The following is a 13,131-nucleotide window of genomic DNA, read 5'->3' as shown; positions in this document are numbered from 1 at the left end:
AACCACCATCGTTTTATTACAAAGCTTATTGATGAGTTTTAATTAATTACTCGCCTAATTATGATCGTGCTCATAGCAAATATATAAATTTAGGAGTTGTTCGCTGAAACCTACGGTATTTTGTGGAGCAGAATTCCGGAGCGTGCTTCGAAAGACGCCACGGGCCATGGAGTAGTCGAACTAAAGCTTGGTAGTTGTGATAGTAACGAAAATCAGGCCATTACGATGCTTGCAAGTTTCCTTATAGTGCAGCATGTTTTTCTAACGAATACTATAAAAGCACAGGTTTTTTTTTTTTTTCTCACGGTGGACTTCTACTACCATTCCGCTTTTATTCCAGGCAGCATGCACTTGAACAGTCTTTGCGGCTTATTAGCCGTAAGAGAGTGAAATGCATGTGCTGTGCGGATTTCGCGAAAGCCTTGTTTCATGAAATGCAGCGTCGCGTTAATTTCCAGAAACGGAAGCAGTTCTCAGGCTTGCGCGATACCTTTTCACTTAATATACGCGTAACAATCAAATGGAGTTTGAAGCAGGCGGAAGGAGCCGTCCGAAGCTCCCTTCTCGAAAACCCGTTTGCGTATACTCGCTTCGCAACTCTCTTAATGACTAACCCCTTAGCCTCTGTTATCTCACATGCGCATTTGCATACATTCGTAAGCTACCAGATTATGCGCGTGGCCAGTCGACATAGGCATAATGCTCCGATTAACGCGTCTGCGTGGCTTTAGCAGTAGCTTGTCTGACCCGGATTCCAAGGGTCCGGGATAGGTATAGATTCCTCTCATCCTCCCACCCGAAAAGAGAAGCACGAGTTGGCGGCTGCTGCCGACGCGGGCATGTCACGTGGCCTCGTGACATCACACAAGTGACGGCCAGTTAGCGTACGGCCATGTGAGCTGCCAGCTATGCCCATGGACACAACGCCGGCGCCAAATGTTCTGCAGAACGGTACTTTTAATGATATCGCCCGAAAACAGTCGTGTACTATGCCATTTTGCTTGTGCGTTTTGTTTCTCTTCGAATACTGGACGAATGAGTGAGAAGTGGCATAAATAACGTAGGCATTCACATTTTTCGAAAGTGTTGAGGTTCACTACGTCGAAATCATGAATTTAATAGCGACACCACCATGGGCAAACTAATGTGCTTTCAATCTATATAGGAAAACTGTTTTTATTGTTTCTTTTACCTTTCCTCTTCATTTGGCGGTGCACTATATTGTGCCTCTCACCGCGTTGCTTTTGCAAAAAAAAAAAAAAAGAAAAGAAGGAGAATCTTGTTTGTTTCAGCTTACCGCCTTTTGTGCTGCTTTTTTCTTTTTGTTTGCTGCTCTCTATGCAGCTGTCTCGCGCCTCTCGAGGACGGCGTTCTGTTTTCCGCGCCATTAGGCAATTCTGGAAGACAATATTGCTCCGCTGCCTTGTGGCCCGTAATTCCGTTAGGACACAAAGCGAGCACGCATGATATATGCGCCTGCATCCCTTGCCGACACAGATGCGATGAAGTATAAGCGCATTTCGACGCCTTCATTAGCCCCTAAACCACCCTGGACGGCATGCGCAGAAACAAAGCACCCTCTTGAAAGTTTTGAACCCGTGGTGTAAGCGGAGCGCTGCCATTTTTGCTTTCTTAAATCGCAAGATCGTAGCTGGCCACAGAAATTTCAACAATCTAAGAGGCCTCGATCGATGCTAATTTTATACCTCAGGCGCTAAAATTTGTTGCAGAATGATGTCCATATTTTGCTACGCTGTCGTGGTCGTCCCGCGGTCTGTGGAAGGTTCACCGGACCAGAAAAAGGGATACAGGTGTGGGAGGAGGAAAGCGGTGCGTTGCAGCTTCAGCCTACTTTCGATGTTCCCAATTCTACTGCAGCCTCAATTTCCCGTTTAAAGTCAATATCTAGATCGCGACAACATAGAAAGAATACATTCCATCAGACCAGAGGCACAAGCAAAATGATCATGGCTTAAATACAAATCAAACATGCCGTAGCCGAACGCAGTATGCTGAAGCTGACCATGTGCACGAAAGAGAAGGCGAGAGGAGGGGGGAGGGAGGGTTCGGTGGCACGATACCGAGGGTGTACGGGGGTGAGAGGAGGAGGCAGCACTTTGGCCCCCAACGGTGCACGGCGACACACGCTTCTTCGCGTTCGTTCATTCACACGAGGTTGGCTTGCCGGATATCGAAACTTTGCCGTACGGAATTCTCTTGAATAATGAGTCTTAAGCATCGATACGCCTTTCCTCCCCTCCACACACACACACACACACACACACACACACACACACACACACACACACACACACACACACACACACACACACACACACACAGACACACACACACACACACACACACACACACACACACACACACACACACACACACACACACACACACACACACACACGCACGCACACACACACACACACACACACACACACACACACACACACACACACACACACACACACACACACACACACACACACACACACACACACTTTTGCTTTATTATTTTGATAATCCTTTACCCTCGTTCCGGCTCGCTGCGTGCTCATAGGTGGTGGTAGATCCCTGCGTTGCACGTGATAGAAGGGCGACAGAATCAGGACGGCGGGATTTTAGCTCCTTCCGTTCTCGGCATCGCACGGACGACGGCGCGTAGGCTGGTACTTGTAAGCGTGCACGTGTTGCAGCGCGAGACCCAAACGAAATGTGCGTACGACAAGGGAGAAAGGGAAAAGCTCTACCACTGAGTGACGCGCACCGAGTAAAGAAAGTGCGAGCCCTGTTCTCAGCAGCTAGTGGGCCCCTCATTCGTGGCTGCGCCCCAAAAGCAGACACGATAGATCCCTCCGTGCAGACAAAAGGAAAATAAGCACCGAGGAAGCGGACGCCAACAACAACGTTGCGGAGGGAGGCAAGAAGGTGCGGGGCGGTTATTTATCACTTGTCCCGGGATTTAATAAAGCGGCGACCACGGGACGCCGCATCGCGCGATCGGCTCCCGGCACCACGGATAATGTCGCGAAATTAATATGGAGCTCACGCGGCGTGCTTGTGCCGAGACCCGTGCGCGGTCGAAGCTCCGTGAAAAGCCGGGAGGAGCGAAGCAAAGAGAAAAGCGCCCAAAGAGAAAGCATTCGGTTTTTCCGCAAGTGAGGAGGGAGTAGACGTCGGCGGCGCACGCTTTTGCTTTTCGGAAGTGACTCCGTCGGAGGGTGGAAGCGGCGGTTTTCGGCGAAACCTGCGGGGCTCTCCGAGCGTGAAATGCGCGCGCTTCGGTGCTCGATACGACGCCCGCGTGTCGGCGCCTCTCGCCACACCTGGCTGACGCCGTGGGCGCTGCTCGCGTCTCGGACAAACAAAATAACGGAACGCCGAAGGAGCGCGCAGCGGGAGCGCTGGCGCGTGTGCATCGGCGGTGAGAAGTTCGGCGAGAAAGAGCGCTCCTGGGAGTGTCGCGCGCGAAAGGGTGGAAGAAGGCTGGTTCCATTGGCGGTGATTTATGTGGCGCATTTATCCTTGATTGGGGCTCTAACTTCGCTACATTATGCGAAATGTTTCCCGCCGCCGTTATTGCAGTGAGCTTGGAAGTTGCGTAACGTGGTTGACTAGAGCCGACTTTTGTGAGGTGCGCTATCGGTGACAGTTTCGCGTTCTTAGACCTTGTGGATGCCACCAGGGGAATGCATAACAAACATGAAACTAAAGAAAGAAAGATGCGTATGCGTCTAAAGGCCCTTGCTGAAAGCGGCGCCCTCTGAACGACCAACCATATGTCAAGTATAGCTGATAAGCTTCTTACAATCCCTTAAGGCAAAGTGCAGGCATAGGGCAAATGCGGCAGCACATTTGCCGACGTAACCTTGAGGAATGCCCAAGAAGGCTGAACAGTTCTCGCACTATTTCTCAGCCGACCTGTTAAAAATATCGGCCTTGACATGGATGAGGTGATAGTACTGTCAGGTAGCTTGTGCCGGCACGTGTGATCAAAATAGCCTGTCTCGCAGATTAAGAAGTCTACACCGTCATAGTATAAAGTAAGGTGCCGCAGACAACACACCATGCAGCCAAATAGAATGCGTCCCCATTTCATCTTCAGCCTTAAAGCTTCGCTTTCTACTTCCTCTTCTCGCTTCCGGTCGCGGTCACCTAATTTCACGTATCTGCATTTAGTTTTTCCATAGTTCACCCCGTGAGAGCCAGCTCATTCAACCGGTACGTCGAACATCCCGCACAGGCCGTTCTCACAGCTCCTCCCGCATCGTGCCACAATACTGCATTCCAGAAGTCTTTTTTCGTGCACACAGCTCGTGACTGGAATGGCCTTCTGAGCAGCCTTGCGCTGATCTCTGATCCTGCTCATTTCAATACTGCCATCGAAGTAGCTTCATCATCTTTGAAATCGCCATACAACAGCTATTGTTAACCGCTGTTCAAGCACCCACCCCTCATGTAATGAACCACCTGGGGACCACTGATGTTCTAATAAATAGATAAAAAACAACAGCGTGATGCTAGACTAGTTGGTTCAGCATGATTAAACAAGAATTTTGCGCAGCAAGGAAATATAGAAATTAATTTAGGCCGATGTCTAAGGGGAGAAGCCTCGCTTGTACCTTTCAAATATGAGAAAAAAGCCATATTTAAAATTATACGAAGTTGTTTAGTATCGTAGAGTGGTATATCATAAAAGAAATCGAAAAGCTGGAAAGTGGTAGCACGAGCGGGAGTTAAAGAAAGGAAACGGGGAATAGAATCTTTTACCAACAGCAGCTCCAGCTCAAGGGGACTTAGGGGCGTTTCACAGAAATTGTGTTTTCTTTTTCTTTTGAAGAAAAAAGGGCATGAGGCGTGAACCTGTCGAGTCTTACTTTGATTCATCTCTCTTCTAGTCCAAAAGAATGGATTTTTTTGGTCCGTCTCTTTTGTGCAAAGCAATATTTTAAGTCGTCTGTACCAGACTCCAGGCCATGGCGGCCTCATTCCGATGGAGGTGAAATGCAGAACACGCACGTAAAGTAAGCCTAGGAGGCCGAAGTAGATACCGAGTCCACAATAATACTGCGCCTCTTCCATCGCTTCTTCCACCCCACTACGCGGCTGAGGTGTCCACTGAGAATCAAGACAGTTACTGCACCTTCTATCTCCTCATGGCACATCGGAATTTTCACGATCTGGCTACATTCGTCGTGGCCTGATCAATCCAGGATCACTTGTTTACTATTCTGGCATCGGGAGGCGCTTAAGGAGTTCCAGGGAAAGGGGGTGAGATGGAGATTAGGTACCTCCTTAGGCCGTGCCAACTGAAGCACAGCGTACCATCAGCGACAACTTGGCACCCTGAATCTCGTGGCATCATGATGTGATATCTGCTCATAAGCCATCGCAGCGCAACTTTTTTCCGGGCTTGTATTGAGGGCAATACAGAACAACCTTCTGCTTCTAATGCGCGAACTTCTTCGGTGATTAATTTGTTGTCTCTCCGTGTGCAGGTTCGTGAGACATTGGCCAAAGAAACGGGCCTGAGCGTGCGGATTGTTCAAGTGTGGTTTCAGAACCAAAGAGCAAAGGTAAGTTGCTCGTCTCGTTGTGTTGACGATATCGAAGGGACAGCAGCTCGGCAGACTATCATTCGCCGCATGAATATTTCGTGCTTCGCAATGGTTCCAGAGGAAAGGTGGCGAACATTTTCTTTAAGTCGACATGCAAAACTTTTCGAAATCCTTGAAATGACGTGGCAAGTATTAAACACTGGCAGACAGGCACTGTACTTTAAACCTACTTTTATTTTAATGCGGCAATGTACTACAAAGCAGCGTGTTAGAACGCTCCAAGAAAAACGCTGGACCAGTTTCGTTTTTCAAACTATAATCGGTGTGCGCGACATATGGACAGACTCAACAGTTGTCAGTGTATGCGCAGCCTACGAATAACACGAGCGTGTAGTCGATGATGTCATCGACCGAATCGATGGTAACTGGAGAAGGGAGCAAGGACTTGGATCATATAGTAAGCACTTGCAAACACTTATAACGGCCTCGAAAGAGAGAGCTACACACAGTCCTAAGGGTCAACGCTGCAGGACTTTGGAAGCATTTGACGGCAAGAGCTCGGGCAGAGCGCACTCTGTTTCATATATAGTTGCACGTCGTCTATTCATCTTGACGTAAGCATTTATTTTCTAAACGCAGAAATGCGTCCTATAGGAAATGCAAGGCCGTTTTTTTGCGGCCCTGCTTTCGCGTCCGCGTTGCATGGCTCCCTTTTTGGATAAAGATAATGTACACCGGTTTCTTTATAAGCGAATCATATGGGCGATAGTTAAAATGTAGGAGAATGTATTGGTCATCCCAAGTGAACGTGCCGGAAGTTGAACAAGCAGGCAGCCTGGTTAGGACCGTAAGAGGAACTATGAGAAGAGAGAAAGCGCGGCTAATGCGTCTCTTATCGGAAGTGAGGGCCGATGGTATTGCATTAAGGCAGCATAGCACCCACCGTTAAGCGAGTATACCTTAAACTTAATTTTTATTCCACCCTAATAATAATAATTGTCTTGGCCTCAACCTAAACGTGATGCACGTAGTATAACGCTAAAGTACCCTCGCGAGGAGCTCCTAAATGTAGTAACCAACCATAGTTATCTGTACAGGCTACCCTACATAGCCTGATACAGATATTAAAACCTATTCGACGCCTTGAAGAATTACGACTTGCCCTTTGGTCGCATGCATAGAGCTAGGAAGAGACTCATGTTCTTCGCATTGATCTAAATATTAGGTACGATATGTTATTAAACTCCCCCACCTTTAGAGAAACGCGAAACGTGTCGTGAGAAAAGGCTCAAGTGGCAGAAAAGCAAGAGTATCCGCATTTCGCGCGTTTTTAGCCAGCCCCCGTAGCAGCTCGCGAAGCTGTAGCAAACAGCAAGGGTGCGGTGGCTTGCACCGTGTCGCCACAGGTTTCACACAATATCTCGCGCGCATTCTCCGACACAAGAGAAGCGCTACAGTAATCGCGTCTTTCTTATCTTCATTTTGTTACCTGTTTTCGCATGTGCAGATGAAACGCTGCTGGGATCGTTTAAAATTTCAGTAAATTTGGCTAAACAACTAGGTCAGCATAAGGAATACTTGCATGTTCGAGATCTGAACAGTTTCCGTTTCATAGGGCAGCATCTTTTTTATTTTTTTCCTCTTTCTTTCTCTCTTTTAACCGTTGGCTGTAGTCTCATGGAAAGCGATATGTACCATTCAGCAAGGCTCAGAATTCACCAAGTCGGTGCGCACAAGTAAATCTGAATCTTTCTTTCAGTTCAAAGAAAAATATCCAGAAACACCGGAATAGTAGCAGTAATATCTTCTACCGCGTGATCAGTCAGACGTCTGTGAGAAAAAAAGATAAAGGAATTTAGCCACTAATTCGGGCGACATTTTGCAAACTCGACATGGGTTGATATCTTTGTAGCAAGTAGCAAACTGTATACCTTGTGCAAAGTCTGAGAATGTCGCGAGGTGCTATTGCGGGATACTTTGTTTAATATTGCGGGAAATAAAAAGTGTAAGGGCGTCCGTGTGAAAGCATTCCCGTCTCTGGGCGTAGTTAAAGAAGATCCAGCGCAAGCAGCAGCAACAGCAACAGCAGCAGCAGCAGAGCCAGCAGAACGCGGGGGGAGACAGCTCGGGCAGTGAGATGGCCTCCTCCACCAAGGACTCCAAGAAGAGCGACGACGGCCGCCAGTCGGCTTCGCCCGCCGACCTCAGTTGTGAGTCACACATTGCATATTGCCATCATCATCAGCCTGACTATACCCACTGCAGGGCGAAGGCCTCTCCCACGTTACTCCAATTAACCCGGTTCTGTGCTAGCTGCATCCACTTGACCCCTGCGAACTTCTTAACTTCATCCGCCCACCTAACTTTCTGCCGCCCCCTGCTACGCTTTCCTTCTCTTGGAATCCAGTTTGTTACCCTAAGCGACCATCGGTTATCCTCTCTTCGCACTACATGTCCTGCCCATGCCCATTTCTTCTTCTTGATTTCCACTAGAATGTCGGTAACTTGAGTTATTTCTCTGACCCACTCTGCACGCTTCCTAACTCCTAATGTTATCCCTACCATTTTTATTTCCATAGCCCTATACGTTGTCCTCAACTTAAGTAGAACCCTCTTCGTTAGCCTCCACGTTTCAGCCTCATAGGTGAGTACAGGTAAGATGCAACTGTTGTATACTTTCCTCTTGAGCGATACCGGTAAGCTGCTAGTACCAATCTGCGAGTGCTTGCCAAATTCTCTCCATCCCAATTTTATTCTTCTTATTATTTCCTTTTCCTGGTCCGGATCTGTGGTTACTACCTGTCCTAAGTAGACATTTTCGCCTACTACTTCCAGTGCTTCGCTACCTAAACTAAACTGCTGTTCCTTCCCGAGGCTGTTGAACATTACCTTAGTCTTCTGCATATTGATTTTTAAGCCTACCTTTCTACCTTTCCTGTCTAGGTCATTTATTTGCAGTTCATCCCCTGAGTTACTTAGCAAGGAAATGTCATCAGCAAATCGCAGATTACTGATGTATTCTCCATCTACCCTTATCCCTAACTGCTCCCATTCCAAGTCTCTGAATACTTCCTCTAAGCAAGCTGTGAATAGTACTGGGGAGATCGTGTCTCCTTGCCTAACACATTTCTTCGTGGGAATTTTGTTACTTTATGCATAACTATGGTTGCTCTGCAGCCACTATATCTTCCAGCACTTTCACGTACGGCTCGTCTACCCCCTGATTTCGCAATGCCTGCATCACCGCCGAAGTTTCAACTGAGTCAAATGCTTTTTCGTAATCAATGAAAGCTATGTATAAGGGCTGGTTATATTCCGAGCATTTTTCTATCACCTGGTTGATGGTATGGATATGATTGATAGTAGAGTACCGTTTCCGAAAACCTGCTTGATCCTTTGCTTGATTACAGTCTAAGGTTGTCCTGAATCTGATTCTATTAGCGATTATCTTAGTAAATACCTTATACGTAACAGACAGTAAGCTGATTGGTCTGTAATTTTTAAGGTCCTTAGAGTCCCCCTTTTTATGAATGAGGATAATGTTTGCATTCTTCCATGGTTCCGGTACCGTCGATGACACCAGGAACTGCGTATACAGGGTGGCCAGTTTTTCTAGCACGATATCCCCCCCGTCCTTTAACAAATCTGTAGTTATGTGATCCTCTCCAGCTGATTTCCCCCTTTTCATAGTTTCTAGTGCTTTCTTCACCTCGTCCTTCGTCACTGGTGGAACATCTGACTGCTTTTCTCTACCGCCAATCTTATTACGGTCCTGACTACTTTGGCTACTGTAGAGATCTGTATAGAACTCCTCGGCTACTTTGACTATCTTGTTCATATTCGTGATGACGTTGCCCGCTTTGTCCCTTATCGCATACATCTGGTTTTTGCCTATTCCCATTTTCTTCTATACCGCTTTAAGGCTTCCCCCGTTCTTCACAGCATGCTCAATTTTCTCCATGTTATACTTCCTTATATCGGCTACCTTGCGCTTATTGATTAGCTTTGATATCTCCGCCAATTCGATCTGGTCTGTTGGATTGGAAGCTTTCATACTCTGGCATTTCTTAATCAAATCTTTCGTCTCCTTAGACAGCTTACCGGTATCCTCTCTAACTATCCTACCGCCTACTTCTACCGCGCACTCAGTAATGATATCTCTGAAATTATTGTTTCTTGCTTCTAGGGTAATGTCGCCATTCTCGGTTAGAGCTGAATACCTATTCTGTAGCGAGATCCTGAACTCTTCTGCCGTCCCCCTTACCGCTAATTCTTTGATGGGTTTCTTTCTTACTAATCTATTGCGTTCTTTCTTCAGAATTTGGCTAATTCGGGACTTCAGCATTGTGTGGTCACTGCATCGCACTTTCCCGATTACCTCTATATTTTGCATAATGGCAGGGGTTGAACACATTATGAAGTCGATTTCATTTTTAGTCTCCCCGTTAGGACGTTTCCATGTCCATTTCCGGTTCTTCCGTTTGCTGAAGAAGGTATTCATGATTCGTAAGTTATTGCGCTCTGCAAACTCAACTAGTAACTCCCCCTTGCTATTCCTATAACCAATGCCATAGTCACTATACTGCCTTGTCTCCTGCCTGCTTTTTCCCTACCTTGGCATTGAAGTCGCCCATTAGTTCAGTATACTGCGTCTTTACTTTTCGCATTGCCGATTCTACATCTTCGTAGAATCTTTCAACTGCCTTGTTATCATAACTCCATGTAGGTGCATAGGCCTGTACAACCTTCAGTTTATACCGCTTATTAGGCCTAATTACGATGCCTGCCACCCTTTCAATAATACTATAGAATTCATCTATATTACCCGCTATATACTTATTGACAAGGAAACCTACTCTAGTTGTCGCCCCTCTGGTAAACCTAGATAACACAGTACATGCCCATCCTTCAGTACAGTATATGCCTCATTCGGCCTCCTAACCTCACTAAGCCCTATGGCAGGCCGTTCTTTCCGCTTTTCGTGGTGCTTGAATTTTATATGAACTGCCGGGCCTCTTGGCATCAATGTTACTAGGCGGGGACCGGTAAGACCTGAACGACACCCTGAGTGGCCTTTGGTCAGTGCCTTTGAATCAATTTTTCCCCTTCTGCTATCCGACGGCTGGCGAGTTGGGCCTACCGGCTGCTTGAGGCCATGACCGACCAGGCTGCTCCAGGCAGGCCACCGCCTCCGTGCGACGCGTCCTCCTGTCAGGCGGCTTCTAACATCGTCGCGGACCTGACCTCCTACAACCCCGACGTTGCACCTCCTGGTAAGCTTCCGGAGTCCGACCCTGCCTCCCCATCTACCAGTCTCCATTTGGAACGCGACATTTCTAAGTTGCCGGGAACCCTGGACCTTCCGCCGCGGTCAACTGCGGACTCGGAGTCGCCGAAGTACAACAGCTTGGAACTTGGAACGGACGCTGACGCCATGAGGGTCCATGAGCAGATCGTTGCGGCTATTCTGGACAGGGATAGCAAGATTGGTCCCTCAACCAGGGCAGTCCTCTTGCCTCTTGTCTGTGCCCTGTACCGCCACACTGCGCACTTCTTTGCGTGTGCTGTCGCCGAAATGAACCATTCCCAAACACTTCGGACCTCTTTGGCTGCACGAGATCATGAACTGAGTGTCCTCCGAACGCGGCTTGCTGGGGTGACTACCAAGGACACCACGGCTGCGGTGCACCTTTCCGGCGGGAGACAACAGCCCCAGGTCTCTAGGACATATGCTGCTGCAATAAGTGGCTCTTCAATAACTGCTCTACAGGCTGACGCAGCCATTGCAGCCCCTACTGCGACCTCTGACTCGTGTGAGTATCCTGCTTCCGGAGATTCCTGCATCAATCCCCAGCCGCACCAGATGGTTTTAACTTCTGCTGCATCTTCGGACCACGTCGGCAATGAAGTGGTGGCTCTTCTCAAGGCAAACATTGATCCCGAAGTCGAGGGAATCGGGGCTGTTACTCTGCGGGCCTCCCGTCGCGCCCTGACGGTTACCTCCAGGGATCCTGAGGACCTCTATCGCCTCAAGTCTGCCATCTCGCGGATCGAGGCCACGCGGACCTCCGTCAACGTCCGAATCCCCAAGCAGCGGAATCCGCACGTTCGATTGACGGGGGTTGACCCTGATATCAGGCCGGAGGAGCTTATCTCTGCACTCAACCATCGCAACCCGACTCTTCATCTGGACCCATCTTCCTGCAAGGTCAGGCTATCTTTTCTACAACGCTCCGGACAGTTCGTTCACGTCATTGAAACAGACCCCCCAGCTTTTGCCCGTCTCTGCAAGGCACGTCGAGTAATCATAGGGTGGACTTCTGTCGAGGTGTGCGAGGACCTGCATGTACCTCTGTGCACATTTTGTGCACAGTATGGGCACGCTTTGAAAAAGTGTAAGCTTAGGAATGACCCTTCGAAGGCGCGTTGCACCCGTTGTGCGGGGCCGCATGCCTTGGCAGCTTGCCAGAGTTCCATCCGGGATCCTAACGTTAAGTGTGCCCCTTGTGCTGCCGCCGGTCGCCCATCAAATCATCATGCGGGACACGTGTCATGTTCTATTTTCAATGAACTCTCGGACAAGATCCGCGCGCGAACTAAGTATGGGCCGTGCACGGAACACAAGCACAGTGAAAATGGCACACAATAAGAAGACGCATCGGTCTGCAGCCTCGGGCATCACAGTTTGGCAATGGAACTGCCGTAGCTTCAGACGGAAAAGGGCATCCCTACAACTCTACATTCAGAACCACGCAACTACTCCGGATGTCATAGCCATTCAGGAAACAGGCTGCTCGCCCACTTTGACCGGATACAATACCACCTCCATATCTGCACGCACTGCAATTCTCGTCAAAAACACTCTCACGGCCATAGACCATACACTCAGCAATCAAGCCATTGAGCATACGCTCACTGAAATACTGCCGCCTACACCAGATGCCCCCAGCCTTTTCATAACGAACGTTTACGACCCACCCCGAGCCAAAGGACACGGCTTCCTCACATTTCTATCCGACATCAAACGCATATCTGGCTCACATACACTGATAGTAGGTGATTTTAACGCTGGACACACAGCCTGGGGATACCTTAAAAACACTCCCAAGGGCACACGTCTGTACAACGCATTTATGCAACTCTCTCTCACCCTCATCACGGACCCCAACGCCCCTACCCGAATCGGCACTAGCACCGCCAGAGACACCACCCCAGACATTACACTGACCAACATTCGCTCTCCCATTTTCTACAACGTACTACCAGACACACTGGGCAGCGACCATTATATTATCCAAACTCAAGTGCAATATGGCGCAAAACAGTTCACATCCAAGAGCCAGCGTCTCACTAATTGGAAAGAATTTCGTGAGCAATTAGCGGTAGTCACTTCCGAGGACAGCAATCTCCCACTGGACGCCTGGGTAGATAAGCTTCAGTCTGCACTCAAACGCACCACTAAAAACATCAAAATCACTCCGCAAGCACCTCAAATCGACCCTCATCTTTTGCATCTCTGGGAGGCAAGGCGAAGCCTCGTTAGGAGATGGAAAAGACAACG

The 13,131-nt window shown here is 48.5% G+C and overlaps 1 protein-coding gene across 1 annotated transcript in view; it reads left to right on the top strand.

Annotated features, from left to right (window-relative positions):
* The window catches only part of LOC146183933 (LIM homeobox transcription factor 1-beta-like), a 141,441-nt gene that overhangs the window by 99,626 nt on the left and 28,684 nt on the right, over nt 1-13,131 (top strand). The window contains exons 5-6 of the mRNA XM_084608772.1: nt 5,511-5,588; nt 7,618-7,780. Coding sequence (XP_084464898.1) covers nt 5,511-5,588; nt 7,618-7,780 — 241 coding nt within the window. The remainder of the gene's footprint in view (nt 1-5,510; nt 5,589-7,617; nt 7,781-13,131) is intronic.

This window comes from Amblyomma maculatum, chromosome 7 (genome assembly GCF_055883805.1).
Source record: "Amblyomma maculatum isolate TAMU_Amacu chromosome 7, ASM5588380v1, whole genome shotgun sequence".
Lineage (NCBI taxonomy): Eukaryota > Metazoa > Arthropoda > Arachnida > Ixodida > Ixodidae > Amblyomma > Amblyomma maculatum.
Note: the sequence above shows the minus strand (reverse complement) of the source record. Positions and strands in the feature narration are given on the sequence as shown.